This window comes from Tinamus guttatus, unplaced genomic scaffold (genome assembly GCF_059628265.1).
Source record: "Tinamus guttatus ecotype Peru unplaced genomic scaffold, ASM5962826v1 Tinamus_guttatus_pri_ptg000004l, whole genome shotgun sequence".
NCBI classification, from domain to species: Eukaryota; Metazoa; Chordata; class Aves; order Tinamiformes; family Tinamidae; genus Tinamus; species Tinamus guttatus.
This window is the reverse complement of record NW_028288538.1, coordinates 1,530,980-1,555,764: the sequence shown is the minus strand read 5'-3', so window position 1 is coordinate 1,555,764 and position 24,785 is coordinate 1,530,980. Positions and strand designations below refer to the sequence as shown.

Sequence of the window (24,785 nt, the reverse complement as noted above, 5' to 3'; positions counted from 1 at the left end):
CCGGGTGCTGAGGGGAGGCAGTGGTGCTGAGGGCGCTTCCCGCCTCGCCAGGCACGGGGAGGCGGCTGAAGCGGCGGGGAGGGGGTTATAACCGCCCCCCTTCCCGCGTAGAAAGAATTAAAAAAAAAAAAGGAAATAAAGGCGAGGAAATAAAGAAAATAGAGACCAGCGTGGCGGGAGCGCCCTCAGGGCCGCCGCAGCGGGGGGGTTTGCGAGGCGGAGGAGGGGAGCGCAGCGGCCGCGGGGCCGCCCTCCCCCGGCGGCGTGAGGGAGCGCGGCGCGGGGAAGGAGGGGGTGGGAGCCGCGGCGGGGCGGCCGGCAGGCGCATTTGCATGAGAGGCAGACTGGGAATGAGCCGGAGCGGGCGCCGCCGCGCGCAGGCAGAGCGGGGCAGCCGGGGGAGGAGGCAGCCGCCGCCGCCGCCGCCGGGGAAGGGCGGCGAAGTGCGCGCAAAGTTTGGCGGCGAGGCCGCGAGGCGCCGCTGAGGCAGCGCGGAGCCGCCGCGGAGCCGGGGCCGGGCCCGGGGGTGCCCGCGGGGCGGCGCGGAGCCGCCGCGGAGCCGGGGCCGGAGCGGCGGAGGCCGGGCCGGGCAGCATGTCCTCCATCCTGCCGTTCACTCCTCCCATCGTGAAGCGGCTGCTGGGCTGGAAGAAAGGCGAGCAGAACGGGCAGGAGGAGAAATGGTGCGAGAAGGCGGTGAAGAGCCTGGTGAAGAAGCTGAAGAAGACGGGGCAGCTGGACGAGCTGGAGAAGGCCATCACCACGCAGAACATCAACACCAAGTGCATCACCATCCCCAGGTCGGAGCGGGGGGCTCTGCGCGGCTTCCAGCGGCACCCGCTGCCTGAGGGGGGGATCCGGGAGCGGGGAACGGCTCCATCCGAGCCTCCGGAAAGGAAAAAACAAACTTGGAGGCTCTGGGTTCCCTCACGCGCGTCGTGGCCGCTCGCCGTGCCGCCCTTCAGGCCCCGGGACTGCTGCGCCGAGGGGGGCTGTGTGCTTATTTTTATTATTATTTTTTCCTTTTATATTATTTTTTTGAATTTCTTTGATTGAGGGGCTTGTTTGCTTTATTTCCAATGATCTGGCCTGCTCCCGCTCTGCAACGGTGGTTTGGAGCCCCCGCTCCATGCTTGTTTTTCCAGATTACTCCGGGCGCCCAAGTGGCAGAGCTGGAGGGCATTGCTTGCAAATGCAAAATAAAAACAAAAAAGTTTTTTTTTTTTTTTAAGAATAACTTCAGGATGCATATAGCAAGTTTTTTGGTTTTTGTTTTTTTTAGTTTTTGTCTTAACGCAGATCTTATTTTTAGCCTTGGCGCCCCGATCGGCATCCCTGTGCTCTACCGAGTATCGTATCTAAGAAAGAAATTTCAAGTAACTTTCAAAAAGCTGCCCCCGAGCAGCGCTTTATTGCTGCAGATTTGCTGATTCGTGTGAGCTCAGCCGGAGCACTGCCCCGTCTGCTACTGCCCGTTGTGTAGGGGAGCTTGTTTTATTTTATTTTATTTAAAAAAAAAAACACAGGCCAAAGTTCATCCCAAATATTTGAATGCTGCATAATTGTGCGCTTCTGTGTGAGAAGATATCTGTGTGTGTATGTGTGTTCGTGCCTCCCTCTCGCCCAAACAAATGTATGCTTTCTTGGTTGTCAGAATGATTTAATATGCGGTAGCTAATACAAAGCAGCATCTGTTGCATGAAAAAAATGAAGCGAGCAGCTCAGAAATGTGGATATTTGGCACTCCGATTTTTATTTTTTTCCAACAGCTAAAGTTTTAGAGGAAAAATTAAGTCTCCTCATCTTTTTTTGGTATTGAGTGGCAGTGCTTAAGGTTTCAGCCCCAGATTCTGCCTTTGTTAAGAGTTTTTCTGGCTCCTCGTAGTTGAAGCAGGGCTCAAAACCTGCTGAGCCACCCCCTTTTACAAACACCCTTAAAACTCTGTTTTGAAGTTCTTGGTAAGCTGTGGGCTTTCCTCACAGACAATGCCCTGTTTAAATCACTTCCCTGGAATATATGCCTTTTTAAAGAAAAAAAAGAAAAAAAAACGAAGTCCTGCAGTTGCCATGAGTTGTGTATTGTGTTTCAGGTTGCAGTAGAGAGTTGCTGATGCTGCCCTGCTGCGGAGTGGAGCGTGAGGTCCCCTGAGCTTTACTCTGCTAGAAACAAGGTGCTTTAGTGTAAAGGAGGCAGGTTTGGGTATTTTCTGGTTCTAAAGAAGCAAAGAGACCGGTGGGGTAAGAAGCTTTAATTTAGAGAAATAATCGTAGTGCTTGAGAATAAGTAACAACACAAGCAGGCGTCCTAAGTCGTAATTATTGTCACCTCCAGAGAATGTTCTGGCTATTGTTCGCTGGGCAGGAGCGAGGGCCGCTTTCTCCCAGGCGTTGCTCTGCTAAAGGAAATCAGTACAAAAAGTAAAACATTTCATGTTCGTTTGTGATACAGAGGCTAAACCTTCAGATCTTAATCTTTGGTACTGAGGAAGTGCCAGCGTGTTTTGATGATAGTTCCTTGTGCCTCGGTATTAGTTTTTAAACGTTACAACTCATAGGTGCTCTTAGTGTTTTTTTGTTTGTTTTGCATGAATGTTACAGAGATGCTTAAACGAGCAGTTAAGTTGGCCTGTGCTGGGCCCTGTGCACTGATGTAGCATGAGGTTAAAGTCTAGCTAGCTGAGAGGGAAAATGGAGTGGAAATGCGAAGCAGCTGGACCCGGAGCCAGCGGCAGAGCCGTGGTCGGGGCCAGGCCTCGCGGCTTTAAGTGCAGCGTCTTCTCCACCGGACTGCGCTGTTTGTCCTCGTGCGTTTGCGAATGTGATTATCTCATCCTTCGAAATTAGTGCCTGCAGGATGATTTTTGGTATGGGCTTTGTATTTTAAAATAATTCTGCATATGTTGTTTTGCTATTTAGGCAAATAAGTGCATTGAGGGGACAAAAGGGGAAAACCATCATTAAGGATTAGCTCATGTTGTGCATTGTCTGCAGTACATCAGTAGGCTCAATTACAGTGGAGCTATGCCAGGGATGACTCTGGCCCCACAAGAGTAGGGCTAGTCCAAAATTAGCTATTGTATCCGTGAGACGAAGCAAGGGTTCGGATGTGAAAGTGCTCGAGCCCTTTGGAAACATTGCTAAACATCAAGTGAGCTGGAACTTCAAAATCCTGCAGGGACCAAGGGAGGTTGTGTGGGTTACTTTCCAAGTGCTCTGCAAGATAATGAGGCTGACAAGATGTTTGGGCCCAGGTTTTCTGTTGAGAGAACCTCTGGTCTAACCAGCGAAAGGCTGGGGAGACCTGGGAAGATTTTGGTGTGGCACTGTGGTGCTGGCAAGAATTTTGCTTCTCGTTGATGCTGGAGCAGCAGGAAGCCGTTACAGCCTGGAGAACTCATTGATCTTGGATCACCCTATTGTTGCCTGGCCCCAAGAGAAGGCTTTATTAGAGGACCCTTCCTTCTCCTGAGCTCTGCTGTCAAAGTCCAGCTTTCTCTCAAGGGGAACTTTCCACCATATGGAAAGGAATCTCAAAGCTCACAGCTCTTGCTTGGAATCAAGGGGAGGTGAAGTGTAGCCTCCTCTTCCAGACCCTGACTTTCACTATGCAGAAATGCATGGATAGAAAGTCATTTAGTAGGTCCGAGGAGATGGTGCTGCCCTTTGCCTGGGCACAGAAAGGAGGTCTGGGCATTAATAAGCACAAGTAGATCTGCCTTCACATCCAGTTTCCATGCGCCAGGCTGGCACGTTTTGGTGTTGTATGCTGACCTAGTGAGGTTAGTTACCCGTGTCTTATGGCAGTAATACCGTTTTCCATATTACACTGCAGTTGAAAACACATATTCCTTCTGTCCATCCATTAACACATGTCCTTTCCAGGAGCTGAAAGCCCAGGTTTCGGGATAGGTGTTTTTCTCACCATTCAGATAAGTTGGAGGACCGTGTGCCATTAACACGTACCCAGTGCAGCCAAGGGTTGGATTTTAGGGCCTCTGTGCATGGCTCCGTGAGCAAGGCGAAATCTCCAGCTGCTACCAGTTGATTTCAGATTGTTGTTAATTTATTTTTTAATTTCCTGATGGCTCTGCTTGCTTCAGAGGCCATGGAGTGTCATGAGTTGGGCATCTGGTGGCAGCAACATCTCTAACTTACCTGACTGCTTATCCACACAGAATGCACATGTCCCTGTGGGCTTCGTCCTTGGGAGAAAGTTCCTTAGCACTCTTACTGATGTAGAGCAAAGCTGCATTGTGCACCTGGTGGTGTCGATATTTCGTCCCAGAAATAGGGTGTTTTAGGCTGACCTTTTATATGTGTTATATAACATATATGGCTTTCTCAACTGTACAGGCCAGGAACACGTGATGAGCGTTTACTAATTTCTGGAAGATAGCAAGTGCTTTGTTTCAAGAGCCTTAGTGGTACTACACATACTAAGATCTAAATCTCATGACATTTAGTAGTGTATTTTCATATGCATACTCTTTGTTTGAACCTATTACTGTTTTTTTATTTCTATTTTTTTAATCACCAGTGGTTTCAGGAGAGCCGATCTGCTTCCATGTCAGAAATAACCTTTTAAGTGTGTGTGTGTGTGTTTTTTTTTTTGTTTTCTTTTTTTCTTTGATTAAGAAAATAACTTTGAAGTGTTGTGGGTGTTGTTTCTTGTGGAACTCATTTGATAAGAATAGAAGGTGAAAGGGAAATGTGGCACATGTGCCTTTTGAAGGAGGCTGAGCAAGGGGCCCGTTACGTTGTTTAAGCTTTGGTGAAAGCCGAGGTGAAATGCAAGTGTCTTCAGGAAGACCTTGGGTATGGGCTAGGTTCTGTTGGGTTGATCACTGACCATGCAACCTTTACAGGAATTGACCGTGTTCTTAGGATCCTTTTAATACCAAGGAAATAGGAGAATGACAAATACTGCAAGTAGCAGAGACAGTCTGCGAGCTGGTAACGTACGTGTTTCTTTCGAGACTAGTAGCCCTCCAGTTTCAGTAGCAAAATCAAAGGGCCAGTCATAGTTTTTTCTATCCACACAGAAATTTATATTGGTTTGTGCCAGTTTTAAGCTATCTTGTTTTTAGTTTAGCTTGTCTCTTTAGGGGGGAAGACTCGATATTGCTTAGACTTGCTTAAGTGTGTGCACACTGGAGATTAAATGGGCCCAAGAGCAGTGCATAGGAGGTGCCTGCAGCGCAGTCCCTGCGTGCAGACGTGCTCTGGCTGCTGTTGTACTTGTTGCTGGTGATTTTTACTGCTGCAAAGCTGTGCGTTGTTACCCTATGTACTGACCTGGCTTTATGGGCAGGCTTTTATAGCCCTGCCTTAACCTTTGTGCTGCCACAACTGTGCTGCTCACCATGCCCACGTTTAGCAGGGTAGGGAAAGCTTCACAAATCTGTTCAAAACTAGCTTTGGGGCATTAGTGTGACTTTGCAGATCAGGTCTAAACATGGAAAAATGTCAACTAAAGGGATGCAGGGCTCTCATCATGGGTATTTTCTGCTTGCGGTTCCATTTGTCCAGCAGTGCCTCTCTTCCCTTCCTCCTGGTCCCCTCCACGAGGGTCTGATTCTGCCTTGGGGCAGTGCCACGTGCTGCCCAGGGGTTACAGATACTCACAGCCCCCCTGCCCTCTGTCTTGCATCAGGGTCGCCGGCCCTTGCGTTTGCCTGAGCAACAGCATGTGGAGTTGATTTCTAGCCCACCTGATGCAGTTTTGTAAAACAAAACTCAGCCATTAAACTAGCCGGATAATGTTGATTTAGGGAGCCACAACACATCCAGTTCCCTTGGCAGAAACGAAGGAGCTGGAGGAAATAAGGAGGTTTGGGGCAGAAAGCGCCGTCACGAGCCGCGGAGCGGAGCAGCCTCCTTGGCTCGGAGCTGTCGCTTGGCTCGAGCAGGAGCGTGTCTGACCCAGCCCTTCGTGGGACGTCCTCACTAATTTGTAATGTCTCTCTCAGCGGGCAGTGCTTGTCAGAAACGTGCCAATATTATTTTGGGGGAGGTTGCGGGGCTTTCTGTTTGTTCTCTTTTGTAGTTTTTGCCTCTTTGGGAAATACCAGCTAATATTTCGCATTAAAAACAGTGGTTAAACTGATGTGAGGAGTGTGCGTATATTCATATGAGACATGGGCAGACACAGGATAAAATGTATTTTATCGTTTTAAGAAGTTTTCAAATATTCATATTTCTGCTTTTTTTTCTTTCCCCTTTCAAGAGACTAAAATATTTAGAATAGCTTTTGGAAGGACTCATAAGATTCCCATTATATTGTGCAGCAAGTGTTGAATCTTTGTGAAATAAAGTGCTTAAAATGGGTGCTTAACTTTTGTAGTATTAGGAAAAGACCCTGAACATTGCAGTCATTTAGCTATAATGAGAAATAAATATAAGAAATTGATGAAATCAAGAAATGCACACTGTACGGGATTATCACATCAGGGATCCAATTAAAACAAACTCTTCTAATAAATATTGGTTTAATAATGTAAACTTGTGATCACTATATTACTGCAACAGAAATAAAATTAACAAGATTTAATGGACTGAGCAGCCATTAATTTTAACTTGTTAATTTATTAGGAACTTCTAATGCTGCTAGATGCACAATAATGCCATTATCCTGCATGAAGTACTTTATGAAATAGATAGGGCCAAACAGTACTTGAATTAAATTGAAATCAGATTTTTTTTCCCCCTAAATTATCTTTTTCTAGATGTTTTGTTTCTTCTTGGTTTTCCTCCATTGAGTGCAATTAAATTTTCAGGGATGGGATGCAGCACTCTTTCAGCTAGGCTTATGAATGCTCCTAATTAACTTTTCTTTTGCTCTGTAAAAAGCTTTTTTCCAGGCCCTAGCTGCTCGTGTGGGTTGGCAGCGGAGCGAGGGCAGAGGTTCTTGTCCAGACGCTGCGGTTCTGCTACGCTGACTCCCCCAGGCTTAGCAAAGGTTTGCTAATTACTTTACATGTGACTCGAGTCCAAACATAAAGACAAGGAAGTTGTTAATAACTGGGCTCTCCTGCTTGTCACCGGCAACACAGCTTTCTCTGTAGCTGAGGAGACCGTAATGTGTCAGTTGTTGCAGTTAATGCTGCTTTTAAGGATGTTTTGAAGTCTTTTAGACTGGATTTGAGGTCTTTTAGAGCCGATCCTCGTTTACTCACGCATCTCTTCACTGTCCCTGTTGGAATGGTAGGACTTGCCCTAGGCAAACAGGGACGTTTGATGCTGTTGACCTCGTGGCTCTGTAGATAGAGAAGAAAAAACAGCTTCTGTCTTGGAATTTAGTTCTCCAGAAATATAGGTCACAGCAGTGAGCATAAATAAATTGCTTATAAGGAGATAGCCCTTAAAAGCAAACAGCAAAAAAGACAAGCCCAGGCAGGTGGGAATAGTCACATCCTGCTGTGCAGAGGAACACGCAGAAGTTGTGTGAGCTCCAGGACAGAATATTTTGTCTTTCAACTAAGAAGCAGAACTTATTTGTTTCTGGTATCCAGACTTGTGTGTAGTGCAGGTAGACTATAGGCAGCTCAAAAGGAGCAGGACAGGAAATCTGTGGGATTTTGTGCCTCCAGCAAGTGCCCCGAATACCGGGCCATGCAACCTTGCTCCTCGGTGGAGAGGCTCCATGAACAGGCACTGCTCAGTGTGAGCAGCTGGCTGATTTCACCTTTTTTTGGCCTTATTTCGACCTTATTTCAATGGAGAAGCCATTTGCAAAGCAGCAAACGTCACCGAGGGGAGCCAGCGCCCGGGAAAGGACACCAGGAAGCACGTGGAGGAAATGGCAGTTGCTCCTTGTCAGCTTGGCTCTTCCATCTGCCTAATTTAGACTCGTGCTCTGGGGGAACGGATGATCTTGATGACTTTGATCTGCCGCTGGAAGCCTCGTCGTGGTGCTCTCGGTGCCCAGCACGGAGGTGCCGCGGGCGAGCGGGGCGCTTGGCGCAGCGCCGTGCGATGCCTGCGGTCCCTGCCCCGTGCAGGGACCGCTGCAGGGCCCACGTGCAGCTCCCGCGCCCTCCGCCTCGGGGTCCGGGGGTGCCCCACGCGAAAACTCTCTGCAACTTTCGCTTACCAGTTGCACCGGGGGAAAAATGGAGATTAATGAAAGTCACCAATTCAGAAATAACCATAACGCAGCCTTTCTAAAAGGGGAAGTCGGAGCAGATATTTCCTCCTTTGTGGTGAAGCTGCAGCCAGCAATATTTGAATGATGGATGCTGATACTGTTTTCACAATAAAAGAGAAAAAAAGTTGTCCTTCCTGTTCTAGTTGTTTTTATATAAAAGAAAAAGTTCACTACGCTGATACAGCTAATATTCAGAGAAATATTAGACATAGTGCAGACTGTGGAACATGAAATTGCTTATTTTTGTGTTGGATATGCAACTGTTGTTATTGCTCTATCTGTTAAACAGCTAAAGATTTTTTCCCCAAAATTTCCTTACCTTTTGTAACTATATTTTAAGTGTTTCTCTGTGGGAAGAAAAAATAACCAGCTACAAGCACCTTTATTTCATTTATTTATTTATATTTATATTCAGAATGACCAGATGTATTTTTTTCTTTTTTTTCATAGAGATACAAAGTCTGTGGTTTCTGCACAAGTGGAACTGCGCAGAAAGGTCCCTTTCTTTTTTTATTTGTTGAACAAATTGTTGTTCCTCTTGGGTCAGATGCATAGTCAATTTGCAGCACACCAGCGTTTAACAGGGTCTGGAAATTTATATAGCATTTAAAAAGTGCTCTCTGCCCAACGAAAGGCTGATAAGCAGCTGGAGCCTGAGTGTTTTCCCACTCATTTTTCGCATCGGTGTAATTTCATGGATTTCAGTAAATTTACTTGTGACTTGGGTACAAGCAAAAAGAAGCTCAGGCTGGTGCAAGGCAGCGTTGAACTGAATGTGGGGGATAGAGGTGTTGGTGGGTTGAATGTTACCAAGTTTGCCCTTTCAGATGCAGAGTTTTGGGGGCTTTCTGCAGGCCCTGAGACCCCGCACGGCTGCTCCGTGCTGGGCTGGAAGTCTGGCAGGGGGCCAGGCAGGTTTTAGCTGAAAATGATACTTTTTCCTGCACAGCATTTGGCTTTCAGAGGAATTCTCTCTCTCCTGGTCTATTGAGGGTTTTCTGACGGGCACCAGTGGGGCTTGGCAGAGAGGTCCTCCACATTTGTAGACTAGATGCCTCTAACAGGACCTGTGCAGAAGGCAGTTTTGGGCTCTTACTGCAATAACATATTTGGGTCTTACCCCAGACTGGGAAAAAACCACTTACCTGCCTGTCAGGGCGTAAGATGCGCTCTAAGCTGAATCTTCAGGCTCCCCTTTTTGGCCTATTTCACGTTGTCTTTTTCTTTTCAAAATTGTGGGGTTTCTTACGGCCAGTGGGGTCTTTGCAGAAGAAAAGTGTTAAAGCAGTGGGAAGCGGAAACAAGTTGTTTTGAAAGGGTTGCATTAAAAACAAACTTTGCAAAATGACTAGATGCATTTTTTTTCTTTTTTGAAGTAGATAATGGCAGTCTGATTAGCAAAGGTAACATTACTTCATAGCTGATCTTTGTCTCCAGGAGAAGTCTGCTGGCAGGCTGCAAACGGCTTTGAGCTTTGCCCTAAATCAGACGCTGTAAATAACTCGTGTGTAGGTAGACAGCCGGTCTCTGGAGCTTTCCCCCAAATCTAGTTTTGTTTGCTCGGTAGAACTGCAGGCTGCGGGTTTGTGTGTAGGGTGCAATCGTATCTTTGCTTTTTCCACTAATAATTGAGTTAAGATAGGTTTGTGTTGTGGATTATTGCCTAGTGAACGTTCCCTGTGGTTAGGGAAGAAGGAAAACATCAGGTTTTGTTCCACACCATGGTCTAACATGGAGCTAAACGCTTAACCTGCCAGTACCTTGTTCTAACTATCTAGCAGATACAGCACTTAACTCACAGAGATGTCAGCAGTAGTAAAATGCTCTTACAACCTTTAGAGAATGACTCAGATTTAAAAAATAAAACCAAAACCCAGTAACTTGCTACTTTAAAAAGCTTTCTGTTACTGTTCATTCATACCAAGGAAGCTGTTATAAATTTTTTTCTGGAAACTCTCTTGCAAATATGTAGGTGCTACGTCAGTGAGAATATTAGAATTCCATAGATGTTTAGTGGTAAACCTTAACTGCCTTTGCATAATATTTATCTGTTCATCTCCGCGCTGGTAGCTCCTGCACACATGGAATATTTTCACTGGTTGATACACATCATACCACAGTGGTCTGCTGCTGAGCTCAAGTCTGAAGTCTGCTAGCACAAGTCCAGGAGAAACACTGTACGTGCAGCCTCATATTTCCAGTTAAGGTAATATTATATAACCGTATGCACGTGTGATGCCGTCCAAATACACTTGTTTAATATTTTGTATGTCGAGGGAGTGGACCCTTGACCCACACCAGTGTGGGTTTAAGTAATTAACATTTCTATACCTATCGCCCATCTTTCACTGCACGTTTTGGCAGCCTTTGAGAGCTCTGGGCAGTCACAAACCTCTGTTTGCTTTAAAACTCCTTTGTATCTGGAGACTTCTGGTGAATTATTCCCAGAGGGGTGACTGGAAACTGATAGATGGCCATCTGGCTGGAAACAACATTATTAATTAAATTTTCTCTCTTTCTTTTAAATCATTTGCAAGCTTGAAGTAAATGTTCTTTTCAAAGGTATCAAAGCAAGCTGAATTGGAATTCTTGCCATGGCAAGCAGTATATTTAATATCTCTCTTTTCTGAAGTTAAAGACCAAGAAGCAGTGCTTTAGATCATGGCTGTTCATGATCAATCAGGACTCCTTGGGAGCAAAACAGCCTCCTGATTAGTGCGATGTGTCATGAACGGTTACAGGCTACGAAGGACAACAACTAAGTGCAGGGGCTTTCCCTGCCCCTCTCGCCCAATCCATTAGTTTTTCCAGGAATCCATCAGTTCCAGGGATCACTGTCCCGGAGTGCGGTCTCAGCTCTATCCAAGTGCTTAAAACACCCGATCCCGAGCGGGAAAGGGGCCCCAGGGCCTCATAGGGCACTCGGCTCCTGGATCCTCTGGAGGGCCAAGCTCATCCTACAATACAGCAGGAGGCACCAGGGCAGAGAGCTCCTCTTTATGAACAGGGACCCTCTGCAAACGGCTCTGCTGAGGTGGCTGTTCACACTCCTGGCTCCGTCTCTGTAGGGCTGTGGGTTTTGGTTTATGAAAATGGAGCTTCATAAGGAAGGAAACCTGAAAGTGCTGAAGATGTGCAGGATTGGATGCTTGAGAAATGGCGTTTTGTTTAAAATTTGATATATTTGCCTTTTTTTTTTTTTTTTTTTTTTGCCTTTTCCCCAGGCTTCGGATGAGTAGACCTCCCTATTGCTTAGATCGTCCTTGACTTGAAAACACACCAGCAATTTTTCATGTTTCTGATGGCTATAAAACAAGCCTGAATTCAAATTTAGCTGTACTTACTTTGCAGGTGATTGCTGTCCTGCCATGGACAGAGCTGGGGTGGTGTACAACATGCAGCGGGACCCCTAAATAGTGTTGGGGGTTAAAAAAGACTCGCCCATGTAAACCTCCTCTCAGGCTTTCCCTCTAGTTCTCAGTTTTGTGCTGCTGGGGTCTGTGGTGTGAAATATCGGTGCGCCGGGCGCAAGTGACCCCACATAGGCAAGTGGAGGCCTTGGAAACCGTGGTTTGAAATTGAGTTTTGTAAGTTCCTGCTTTGCATGGCAGGCTCTACTGGTTTGAAAGCTCTGTCAAGATAGTGCATCTAAGCAGGAATAAAAATAGACATTCATGTGTTCTGATTGTAGGAAAAAAAAAAGCATTTATTGGATTACGATTGGCTGGTGACTTAAGCTGGAGACAGTTTTATGTTACAGAGCTGCTCACTCTGCCTATTCTCTCAGTTTCTATCCCTTCCCCCATTTTTTTTCCCCGTTTTCTATTTTTAGGATGGCCTTTTGGAGTCCCTGCGGCACTGGCAGGCCAGCTATTCCCGAGGAAAAAGAAGGAATCAAGGTGGGAGGTAGCACTCCTGAGCACTGCTCGGTGCTGTTAATTCAGATTTTGAGTGCTCACCTGCCAAGTTTGCGTGTTCCCAGCTTATCTGATGGCAGATGAAGGGCTGCTCGCACACATGGATTTGGCAGCACTCGTGTGATTAGTAGAGCAGAGGCAACGTAGGAAATTGGGGATTGGGATAAGGTCATTAGAAGTCCTAAGACAATTATTTTTATACTTAAATATTCCTGTGCGGCCACTAGAGCTGAAATGCTTCAGGTAGAAGGAAGAATTTTAGTTAAGCCTTCATATGGCAGCAGTTGTTTTTTTGAAAATATGGTGACTTCATTAAAAAAAGCCTAGTGCTCTTCTAACATTGAACAAAACGTGAAAAATCCATGTTTACAAGGTACATGTGCCTGTACAGGTGACATCACGGGATACTGTTTTTGCAGTCAGCTCTAGTGCTGATCAGGTATTAGAGTCACTTCCAGGGAAGTGAATTCCAGCAGGGCTGAATTGCTGGGGCTCCTGGACATAAAATCCCTCCATCTCCCCCCAGGAAGGGGCCCGTGATGCTGCGTAGCTGTTGCACAAGCTGCACGAGCACCTAAACTCCTTGGTCATTTACAGCTTTATGGCCTGTGCCCTGCTGACTTGTGATTTCCTGTGTCTGAAGGTTGTGGAGTTGTTTGTTTGGGGGATTAGGGAGATATTTTCGGTTAAATGGTACTTTTCTACCTTTTTCTGTGCTTGAGAATCCTAAACATCGGGGAAACTTAAAGATTTGGAGGATGAGGAAATGAAAGAAAATGGTTTGGGGTACGAAAGCAAAAGGTGTTGCTTATTTTGGCAATATGGGAAATAACCAGGCATAGGTGTTTTGCTTTTGAAGCCTGCTGGGTTTTTATTTCTGTTCGGTAAATGAGATGCTCTTCATCCTCTTTATCGCTCTTGTTCTGGCAGAGCAGCTCTGAATTTACATCTCTGACCGAGAGGATAACGGGGAAGCCTCGAGGACCTTGTCACGCTCTTGCTCTAGAGCCACATCTTGATTTTATCAATCGTGTTGTATTTCATCCTCAGCTGTGGTTTGCAGTTGCTGTGCTGCTGGTAGCTATAAAGAATGCTTTTTTTAGGTTCGTTTGAGGGTTGAGTGTTGTCAAAAGCTACCTGAAAGCTAACTGTGTTTATCACGTGCTATTACAGGTTAAATCATTGAAGACTTATTTTAGAAGATGAGGGTTATTTCAAAACACAGACCGTAACTTTCCTAGCGAGGATTTTTAACCAAGTTCCTGAGCGTTTTTCGGTGTTTCGGCAAGGGGTGAGCATGGGAGCGATGCTTGTGTGTGTCCCGCAACAGTCTGCGCGGGGACCTCTGATGGAATATTTAATTTGGGAAACTAGAGAAACTTAGGAGCATTTTTTCCAGGTTGAAAAAAGCGTTCGTGCCTCCAGCTGAGCAGCAGATGCATCAAGGCAGCTTGTTGTAATAGAGCTGCATCAGGTTGGTGGAGTTTGGGCTCAGGGATAACCCCCAGTTTTATTTGTCAGTAACTTTTGTCTTGTACTTTAATCCCAAATACTATCTTAATACGTCAGCAAATGGCAGAGCAGATTTGGACAGAGTATAGTAGACGTTTCGGTCTGTTCTTGTCTCATTAACATTGCTTGGAAGACGAGTTTATTTTAATAGAAGTGATAACCCTGAATTATCCCTTTTTTAGCGTGCTTTTCTGTTGCCAGTCGTATCTCTACATGTGATGACAACGATACATCAGTCACATAATTTTATGTTTGCGATTTCCCTTCTCCGGATACGCGTTGTTACCGACCAAGCGCTGTAGGCTTGTTATTCACTGGGGAAACCGCTTGATTGTGAAGAAGGCGCCTGTAAAAACGTGTTTTGTTTTCCCACGTCCTACGCAGGGCTGCTAGTCGGTAGTTGCTGCCGCCACCCTGGGACTGTTCAGGGCAATTTTGTGCCTTTAGCAGCAAATAGGCACCTAGTGCTTGCTTGGTGAGCAGGGCTCTAACCACATGCAGCTCCATTTGCAGCCGGCTGTTTGGTAACTGTCCCGACACGGTGCCTCCGAAGTGCCCAGCGCTGGAGCCGCAGCCTCCCCTGCGCCTTTTGATGTCCCTTCAAAGCAAGGACTAATGAGGTTTAAGGTAAGTAGCTGTCAGCGGCCACCTCCCCTGATGAAGAAGCCCAGCTCTTGGGCTGGATGTAGTCTAGCACCTTCGGTGGAGGCTGGAGGTGTCTCGCATGCTGGAACAACATGTGGAAAAGGGGGAAGGCGGACGATGCGCCGTTCATCCCTGCAGCGCGCGCGGCCGCGCGGGACCGTCGTGCGGCGAGTGGGAGAGCCGCCTCCGGAAGGGCTTTTCCGTGTTCTTAACCGAGTCCAGCTCCTTGCAACTTGAGCAGCCCTTACCGAAGGGATAAGGTGATGTGAGAGGTAACATCCCTGGCAAGTGCCTCGTCGGCTCCCTAGGGATGCGCTCCATAAGGCAGCCGTGTGGGGGTGCAACTTTATGCGGCTCTTTTATTCCCTGTAAATTCCCTAGATTGCCACTGTGTGCTTGGTGAGAGAAGAGAGTGTCTCAGAGCACAGACACGTAACTGTCATTGACAGAAACTGTGAATGAAGATGTTGTTTGTTTATTTGTTCTTAGTTGCTTCATAGTCACCCTGTTCAGTTTTAACATACTGTTACCCTCAGGTGGTGGTGTTCGAATGCTCCCATTTCATCACTCTGCTGTCACTTTCTTTCTTTTTCTGCATTATTTCTTCCCAGGAATTTTTTCCAGCTCAACCCTTTTGCACGCTGGCATGTCGGCCTCTTCCTCCAGCAGTGCTTAGTGACAGATCAACACCAGTGAAGTGGGGCTGTCTCTAACCTGAAAATAGCTAGAAAGCTTCTTGTGGAAACAACAGTGTTTGCTTGTCGTTACTGATTAATTTCCTCATATTTTTAGTAATGTTCAGGGCAATAATTTGCAGGGGGAGAGTCTTTGGAGGACTTTGTCACTGTTTTTTACTAGTTGTAAACTCTTCAGACTTTGACTGTTCCAACTCTTTGATTGAACAACTTGTGATATTTGCCTGACTGGGGCGAGAGAAACCTGTTCCCTGTTGGAAAAGCAGAGCAGAAATAGAGCCCTGACTGCCACCCTGGAGGGACACGACGCACAAACCAGCCCAGGGTCCCTGGGGCGGGAGCTGCGGAGTTCTCTGTTCCTGTGTCCATTGCACTTTGTTCTGGACCGACCCGCGGCGGTACCGGAGCACCGCGAGGCACCGAGCCTGGGAGCGGGTACTGCAGCGTGTGCGAGCGGAGGCAGCGCCAGAGCCCGTTCCCTCTGGTAACTGCCCGGGGGAAGAGTCTCTTGCAGCATCTCTGAGGTTTTGGGACTGGTATTTTTGCTTCCCAGCTCTCCTGTGCGTAGCAGTTACTGTCCCTTCTGCAGCCAGAACCCGTCTCATTTGTAGTAGTAGGAAAAGCTGTATAAACCCCTGGTTGTGTGGACATGGAACACTTGGCTTTTCCAGGCAAGGGCTAGGAAACACCACCAAAGCAGATAAAAGCTAAGCAAGGCAGTTGCTGCAACTGAAATCAGCATAAAATTTTGTGAGGCTTTTCCTTCCTTCCCTTCGTGGTTTATTTTGGTCTTTATTTTTTACATGGGGGAGGGCTGTGAGCACAGTAGACTCATCTCAAATCGCGCTTGAAAGCTGAAATCATCTCGGGGATACTCTTCTTTCCCCTCCTCTCCTCCCTTAAGACTGCCTTGCTTTAGGCCGAGCTTTCCATGACATCGCTCGTGCAGTGAACGATTTTGGACATTTGGTAGTCAACAGGGCCCTTGCTCCTGCTTTGGACTCTACTGAATATTTTTCTCTGGGTTTTTGAAGAAAACAGAACATCTCGTAGTGTAGCTATTTCTAAAAACCTCATCTCTGCTAGCAAATACAGAGAAAAAAACGAGTGTTCTGGGGCTGAGCAGGGATACAGATCCCTGTTTCACTCAATGGTAGATTCCCATTAAGAGCCTTGTCGTGTTCCAGGACGGCGTGAGTTATTATTAAAAATAATAATTTGTATTTATTATTTTTAATTAGAAGTGTATTGTTTCAGCCGCGATTGGTTTGATGCCAGCTTTCAGCCTTGGGTCGTTATACTTTTCTTGGCTAGGTATAATAAACTTCCTTAGTCTTTTAGTATTCATTCCCTACCTGCCCCAGTAAATGTGTTCTTACACTGCTGCGATTCGGTCATCGCTCAGTCATTGCTTATAAAAGAAAAAAAAAAAAGTGGTTTTTATTTTCTTGGAGACATTTTTCTTTGGCCCTAGAGTGTTTTTGTGGTCTGTTCTCACTAGGCCATGCACAGCCAAATGCCTTACAGAAGGCTGCATGCTAGCAAGATACCTTTTATCAACCAGACTTCTCTAATAAAAGACCAAAACTACATTTGAGAAGGCTGTAAAACTAGCTTGCCCAGAGGCCTGTTCTTCTCCTTAAATCTGCTGTGCTCTTGTAATGCTTTTCCTTGGAGATAAGGCGTATCCTGGGCCTGCTTTTGGAAGCCTCTCTGCCCTTCAGGTAATGTTAAATTTTGCCCATTGCTGCTTTTTTGCCTCAGTATATATGATTGTGTCTGTAAGTGTATGTATACATACACATACATGCACACATATATTTGTGTGGTTTGTGCTGGAGTATACACCAAGACAAGTCAGAGTCTGAGTTTGAGCCTCATGTCAATAATTCTGTGAAAAAGAGAGAGTTTAAGATCTCCTAAATTCTTTTTCATCTAAATTTGCCTCAATTTCAGAGGTTACTTGGGTCCTACCATTTTGGGAGGAGTGTGGGAAACGCTCCTAGTACGGAAACCTCAAGTATCCCTTTGCTGGGAAGCCTGGGACCGGTTTGCAGCGCGTGGTCTCCGGCTGTGCCCGGCGTTCCTGCCCCGAGGACGAGGATCCGACCGCGCAGACCTGCTCGGAGCAGTTGCAGTGACTGCTGAGGAACTGTTTGGTAGCAGCGCGCGTGCCCTTAACTTAATAAATATACATTGTGGTGGTGTTGGGGAAGACCTCAGGGTTATAATCGTTTGAAAGGTGCTTCACAAGCGCTCAGCAAAGCGGCCCACAGTGTCTGTGAGGAGCAGGCGCTCCGGGGAGGCACGAGGGCTTTTCCTTCCCGCCGTGTGGCTGGATGCAGCTGAGGGCAAATGCCCGGGTTTGGATGGGCCTCGCAGTGCCCGGGCAGCGCTCGGCGCAGAAGGGCCAGGGGTGCAGTGAAATACGTGCCCAAACTGGCACTCGTGGTGCCACAGCCTCTCGGGGTCTCCTCGGAGCCCCAGGCTGTTGATGGTTGGTCCAGCAGCAGCTCACTGGGATGGTGGTGCCCTGAGCTTCCTGCACCTGGAAAATGGGCAGTAATTCCGGGGAATAGCCAGGAAGATGCGGTTTGACCAGTTGATGGGCTTGCGCCCTTGAAAAGCTTAGAAGCTTGGGAAAGGGAAAGGGGCTGGTTTTGCTGCGTGCAGAAGGGCGAGTACATTGGCACTCACCTGGAGGCTCTGAGGTCTGGAAGCAGCTGCCTGGGCTCTTCCTTTAGCTTTTATAAAACCCAAAGGGTCTCCTTCCAGTCTCAGCAGTGAATGTTACGGTGTGCGTTGTCACAGGGGGGTTGTGTTTGCTCTTGAAGCTCTCTGTTGTCACGCACGCATCTATAGCCAAGCCTTAAGGCTGTTGTGTTTCCGCAGAGGGCTCCTTGGTGAGCAGTGCGGTGCATCCGTCCTGCTCTCCGTACAGCAGCCTGGCTGCTCTGCTCTGCGTGGGCTGCGCAGGGGTTTGCTGGGTGCACACCAGCCCTGTGGATGCAGCGCGGTACGCGGTGCCTATGGGAAGCACCGGGTTTGCTGGGTGCACGTTCACAGGCTGCTTGTGTGCAGAGCTGGAGCTTCCAGAGCTCCTCCAGCATTTTACCAGGCCTCAGTAGGGCTGGAAATCCTGCAGAAACATGGAAAGCCTTCAGGTTTCTCTGACCACCTTCCTTTTTGCGTGCAAAACAGGTGATGTGCCTGGGGAAGCCTGACTGATTCCCGCTTTGTTTCTGCAGTGCGAGTGAGTCCCTGGCCAGGAGCTGCCCCCCGGGAACCCAGCATTCCCAGTGGGATGCGGAGGAAGGAAGCGGCTCCCCTGCCCTCGGCCTGGCTTCTGCTCGGGGTAGCGGCCGTGCGTGTGGTCACCGGTGCCCGACTTGTGCTGTGGAGGCCCTGGAGCCTCTCTGGGCAGCGGAGGGAACCGCCAGGGCCCTTTGCTAGGTACATTCCAAGGAACGCAACGTGCTCCAGGTCTGCCCCTTTCCCCATGGGAATTTTAGCAGCAAGAGGTCCCTTCCAGCCACCGTCTTTCCTAGAGGAAGTTTGGAAGGGCAGGAGGGAGAGCGGCTGAGTGATGCAGGGCGGGCAGCGTTCGCTTCCTCCTCGGGAAAACGGCGGAAGCTTCTTGAGCCAGGCTAAAATTTATGGGATACTCAGATGTGGAGGGCTGTTTGGTTTCTGCGAGCAGGATCAGCCTGCCGAGCATTAGATGTTGCTGCCAGATGTATTTGGATGTGGTTTGCTTTGTTCTTAAACAATAGGCAGTTTGAACGAAAGGGAAATATTACTTGTGCCCATATGTGCCATTGTTCCCATTATGGGCATAATCCCGGCTACGGAGCTGAGCATTATCCTGCTGATCCCGTTCGCAGTGAGTCATGTGGGCCAACATTTGTCCCGCAGTTAGTTAGATCTTTGATCTCTTCTTTTCTGATGGGGTCTGGGATTTGCCGTGGGAACGGCGCGCGTTTCTGCACGGCTCCTGGGGAGGGAATTCCAGCGCTCCGGGTCTGAGCTGGTGGGGAGAAGCACTTTGTTCGTTCTGCACGTTTCCCTCCTAGCTTTCCATTGCCCTTACTTAACCAGCAGCAGTCTCAAAGGGAAATAATCACTGTTTTGAGTGAAATAATCACTTAACCAACACCGTACATTTAAAAATTATGAATGCTTTCTGTTAAGAAAGAGTTAAGAAGTCCCCTTGAGTCACACTTGCTTTTCCTGTGAGCTCTTTTCTGCCATAGAGGCTTGATGAAGTGGTCATTTGAAACGGATGAAAAGCATTCTGGCGGTCACACAGATGAGGATCCTCAAGCTTTTTAATTAAAAATCTCAGGTTTTAATTAATTTATCTAAAATAACACCGCGTAGCTCTCATTTCTCTCTGAAAGGCAGGGCTGCTCACTGAATTTAAATAAACAGATACTGTACCACAATTTCCTGGCCCTGTGAATCAAACTTGGAAAACCAAGACCGATGAAACCATAATTGGATTAAGTGTATTCCTGCCCCCGTTGGGAACGTGGATAAAATGTCTGTCTTTAGTAGCTGTGTTTGACCACGCCAGGGCTGAGGGCCTGTGTTTCAGCGGGCTGAGGAGCAGATGGCACCTATGGAAGTGTAAATTAGCCAGCAGCTGACAGGGCCTGCAGAGTTATAGACGCTTTGGATGCCTCTATACAGGGGTAAGTGCCAGCTACTCAGCTGATCGATAAGGGGAAATAGACATTTCTTGGAATCATTTCATTAAATGTAACTTACGGGAGTGTTCTTAGGTCTATCCAGTTGCACTGCAAAACTCCTTCCCCCTTCCCGTGTTGCTTTGAGCCTTGGGGTCTAATTCTTTCCACATGTAACTCCGTAGGATTTGCAGTAGCAGGGATTATTGTAAGTTTTCTTTCTCTAAAGAACTTTCCCGTGTTTCCTGGGTTGTTCAGTTGGGCCCATGCAGGTGAGGGGAGGACAGCGGTGATGCCAGGCGCTCCCCTCCAGAAAGCCCAGGGGAATCTCTGGTTCTCCCTGGTTTTGGGAGCGGTGGGGACAGGTTTTGCTGAGCATCCGGTTTCCATCGCCGCCGGAGCTCTGTGATTCAGGGGTTTCAGGGAAACAACGGATTTAGCAATCCAGGATTATCATATTGGCTCGCCAGCTTGGGTACCTGCCTCGGATCATAGCTGGTATGTGATGGATCACAGGAGTTTCCAGGCCGTCCCATAAAGAGCTTGGCACAGCTAGCAGCAAAAGAACTGGAAAAAAAGCCCTTGTGATGTGGTATGACACACAGTATGAAATGATTGACTTGTCTTTTACAGCAAAAAACTTACTCACTAATCCCCACTCATCTCTTAATCTGTTTCTAGTATTTGATTTGTATTTCTTTGTGTCGAAGAGCTGTAAAGCTGGGATGAAGGTAGGGCCAGAAGGGAGCAGGGTGAGCAGAGCAGCAAGCCCAGGGCCTGGACGGAGCCTCACAGCTCCTCTGGCTTTGCTTTGCTCCAGGACCATTCCCTAGCACAGGAATATTGCCTTACCCCCCTCAGAAAATGATGTGCTTCAGTTCGATAGCCCATGTCGTGGTGTTGGCTTCCCCCCGCTTTGCTGGCTTGCAGCAGAGCAGGGTAAAGGGGCGCTGAGACCTGGCCTTATCTTTGATGTTAGGTAAAGAAGTGACTTCAAAAACATTTGTGATTTTCTGATTGTTCTTGGGAATTTCTCCGTGGCCTGATGCCCTGCTGTGGGCAGGGTAGATAGGCAGATCGGTGGGAGCGGTGCCAGGTTTTGCAGGGAAATTTCGGTGGGTTTTGCAGGGAAGTCTGGGCTCTCCTTCCCTGCCGCAAGCCCTTGGATGCGGTTTCACTGTCCCTCGTGCAAGCAGGGCTTCCTGCTGGGGAGGTGGCTATTTCTGCAGGATACAACAGCCCCAAACCAGCCCGGCCTTACCCTGAGCTCACGCAGAAATCTAGCTAATATCCCGGCTCATCTTTTTGAAAGAAGAGAAAAAGACTCGAAGGACGTGACGCTTTTAACCTACACGCAGAAGAGAGCTCCATGGCCGGGCTGCGGCGCTGCCGTCGCTCCCGCGCCGCGGGAAGCCTCTCCGGCCCAGAGGAGCCGCGCGGCCGCTCTTATTCAGCGCGCAGGAATGCGGGGCCTCGTTCCAGCCGGCGTGGGCGGCTCTTGGGCTTGCGGTTCTTGCTAGGGGGTGGGTGATTTTTTTTGGTAAAGGCACTTGCTGAATCCGCGGTTGCTTGAATAATGGCCACTTTATACACAAATGATCGATGTTAGTCACAGCAGAGCAAGAGAAGTTTCTTGTGTTGGTCATGGATTTGGCATATCAAAAAAGGGAGAGAGGAGAGGGAAAAAGAGAGAGGAGGGAAAAAAAAAAAGAGAAAGACAGCCTGGGTTTTCATTGCTCCAGGAACTGCAAAGTTAACCGGAGCTGCATTTATGTTATGTGACATCTTTAAGCCTTTGGCGCTCTCCACTTGATGCCAGATATCTAGTTTGGAAATATTTATTGCAACTGGCATATCTTTTAGGAGCCTGTCACCACAGGAAAACTGTCAGCAAACCGGCCTCGCTAACGTGGTTCTGTTAAGTGCCTTTTTTCAGGGCTTCAGAGTTAGATGAGTCATTTCTGTTTTCTCTATAGTGCATGGTGGCTTCTGCAGAAAAGCTTATAGGGTGTTAACTAGATGTGTGTGTTGGGGGGCTGGGAGGGTCATTCTGGAAGCTCAGGCTCTGGAAAGTTGCATTTTTAGGCCTGCAAACCTTGACTCTTTTCCTGAGGTCTGGCTGCTCAGCAGCCTCTCCTGACAGCAGGCTTTGGTGACCTGAATTTTCAGGTTACTTTTAATGCCTACCTATGGAACAAGGGCATGATTATAAATGCAAAAAGGACACGTTAGGCATAGGACTAGTCCGGAATTTTGTTTTTATTAGGATATTTCGACGTTTTACTTGCTCACTGCTCATTTGCTGATATTGCTTATTTAGCGGGGAGGGAAAAATCACAGTTTTGCCTGTGGTTGAGGTTGATATCAGCGGCCTGGGCCGCGGGGAGGCTTCCTGGGGCCCGGCCTTCAGCATCCCGCATTGCAGCTCCTCTCCGGCTCTGCAGCACCATCGCCCTTGGTGCTGGATCCCGGAGCACGGCCTCGTTTGCAGGAGTCCAGCTTGTCCCTGCTTTGCTCTTGGGCCTTAACGCTGCCCCTTGTGTGAAGTTTTAAACCCTCCTCTCGTTCACTTTGCTCAGTTTTAATTGCTGCACATCAAGCATTGAGGCTTGAGCACAGCAGGAACCAATTCAAGGTACTCTGGGTGAAAGGGAACATCCGTTTTGCCAGGGAAATGCAGAGCCCTTCCCGAGATTCCTGCTTGGACTCCTGTGCTAGGGACAGTGGCCGAGGCAAGTTTTGAATTAATGGGGTGGGGGGAATCCACGGATATTTCCATGCTTTCCAAAAGATGAAAAGGGGGCTGCACATCACTGCTCACGTCAATACTGTTAATAACGCAAAGCCACAGAGAGGAAATTAAAGTATAAAAACGATGTTAAAATAACACAAAGGATTTGAGTGTATCCCACAGAGGCAGGAAAGTTCAAAGGGAAGGCTGAACTCCGCCTGACCCGCCAGCCTAGGCATTGCAACACAATTTCCCCCTGAGATTATCCAGTTTTCAGAGAGTCTGCGACGGAGGAGGAAGAGGAAGGTCAGTGGCACCCTATTTAAACTTCAGCTTTTCCATGTGTAATCCGTACACACTGAAAGGAGAATCTCCCTAAGTATCTTGGTTATTTTTTCCCAGATAAGACATATAAGCAAAATGTATTTCCATTGGGATTAATACTCTGTTCTTCCCCTAGACCTTGGGTTGTAAATCACTTAACTGAGCACATGTTTCTTATTAAAACCAGCTTAAACGCTTGTGCTGGTGGAGAAGTTCCTGTGTTGCCCTCCCTTTTTTGGGGCTGCTCTGTTGGTTTCGGCGTGCGGCTCGGGAGCCTTTTCTCGTGGTTTTGGCTGGTGTCGGGTTTTGTTACAGGTGTTGGCGTTTCGGGGCCCTGCTCTTGAAGCGCCCTCGAGAAAGGTAACACTTCGTGAGCCGGGAAATTCTTGTCTTAATGAGCGTGCTGCCTTCCTCACAGGTGTTCGAACGGTTTCGCTTTTGGCTTCCAGAGGGATTTGGAAGGAGAGGTTTTCGGCGCGGGCTGGTGCCTTGGCAGCCCCGGAGGGGTGCATGCCCAGCCGTGCCACGGGCAGCGAGCACGCGAGACGGCCGCTCGTGCCACCAGATCCGTATCAGCCTCCTGAGGCTGAACCGAGGCGAGGAGCTGGCCTGACTTCTCCCTCTGGCTCTCCCCAGGGTCTCCTCGGGAGGCTTTTTTTCCTCCTTTATCCCAGCTCTCTTCCAGGGCACCGCGTGTTGGCTGCCGGTCCCATCTGCAGGTTGGTACAGATCGGTCTGAGCCATTGGCAGGTTCTTACCTGCTTTTGGTGTCCCTGGCACGCTCGGGAGGTGTTTTGGTTTCCACCACCACTAATAGGGGGTTCTCCCTGATGCTCCTACGAGCGGCTCTGTCGGGACCAGTTGCGGGGGCTCACATGGAGGAGGGCCAGCGAGCCCCACGTGTGCCAAAAAGCCCAAGCGTGGCAGCCCCGAGGCTGCCGGGGGTTTGTGGCCCGGGGTGACCTTTGCAAACGAGCAGCAGGTTGTGCAGAAGCAGCTCACGGCCCCTGATCTTGTGGTCGGGGAGATTTAACTAGTCTGAGCGGAGGGAAGTCCCCAGAAGATCCCCGGCTTTCGCTGGGGAAGCGGCGCTGAGGGCAGGCGCCACGCGGAGCTGCCGGCCGCGCTCGCTCCCGCACGGAGCCGCTCCGGAGCGAGCGCGGGACGTGGGCGAGTGACGCCGTGCGGGGGTGCTTTTCGCTTTAAATAAAATAGATACTGTTATATTTTATTTATTTATGGGCTTTTTGGCGGAGCGTGAAGCCTGCAACTTCAGTACAGAGATTTCGCTGTGCATTTGCTTTTCTGGAGAAACTCCAGTGCAGCTCCTGTCCACTGAGTAACCTCCGAGTCCTCCCCCACAGGCTGAGCAATTAGAATTCCCACAAGAGCCCGTCCTCTATTTTTTTTGTTTTGTTTTGTTTTTCTTAATACCAGGCAATAGAATTTGCAGTGAGGGTTCAGTGTTTCGTTTTAACAGTGACTTCAAAGACCCGGAGAGGCCGGCTGGTAAGGAGCAATCCACAGAACTCGCCACCAAAGCAACACAGAAATGACGTGTAAGCCCTGGACTACGAGAAGCTTTCAGAGTTTTGTGAAGCAAGTGTGTACACGGACACGACTGGCCCGATCCAAAGCCTGTGTGCGTTTCACAAACCCTTAGTGGGGTTCGGATTAATTCGGAGCGCTCCTGAACGGAACGCGGGAGTTGTCTGTTGGGATCGCGTGTGTCTGCCTTCCCTGGGGGCCCAGGGTGAATAACAGAATTGTCCTTTCACGTACACAGCTTCAGCAGTTAGCTCTAGGGGAGAGGCTTTGGAAGGTGCCTTTTCCATCGTATGAAGCTCGGCTTTTATTTATTTATTTTTCAGCTCTTCCAAGAAAGAAAATGGAATGTTGACTTTAAGCACCTTGGTTAAATACTGAGAAGCCATGAAAGTGCATACTTCACAGGGGAAAGTTCTGTTTTCAATGCAGCAGTTTGTATTTATAGGAAGGATAAACCAAGTCTGAAGGAACATTTCTTTAAGCCTTCTTTGGTAGAATTTCATCAGTGGTTAAAGCAACCGTAGCTGATTCCAAGAACACTTCAAAGTGAGCCCTGCTGATTGGCCATTTGCAAAATCA

At 48.2% G+C, this 24,785-nt stretch overlaps 1 protein-coding gene across 1 annotated transcript in view; it reads left to right on the top strand.

The window, feature by feature from the left end:
- The first annotated feature begins 564 nt into the window (after positions 1 to 564).
- SMAD3 (SMAD family member 3) overlaps positions 565 to 24,785 on the top strand; it is a 51,223-nt gene continuing 27,002 nt past the window's right edge. Inside the window, exon 1 of the mRNA XM_010215226.2 lies at positions 565 to 800. Within this exon, the coding sequence (XP_010213528.2) occupies positions 595 to 800 (206 nt within the window). The 5' untranslated portion in view covers positions 565 to 594. The remainder of the gene's footprint in view (positions 801 to 24,785) is intronic.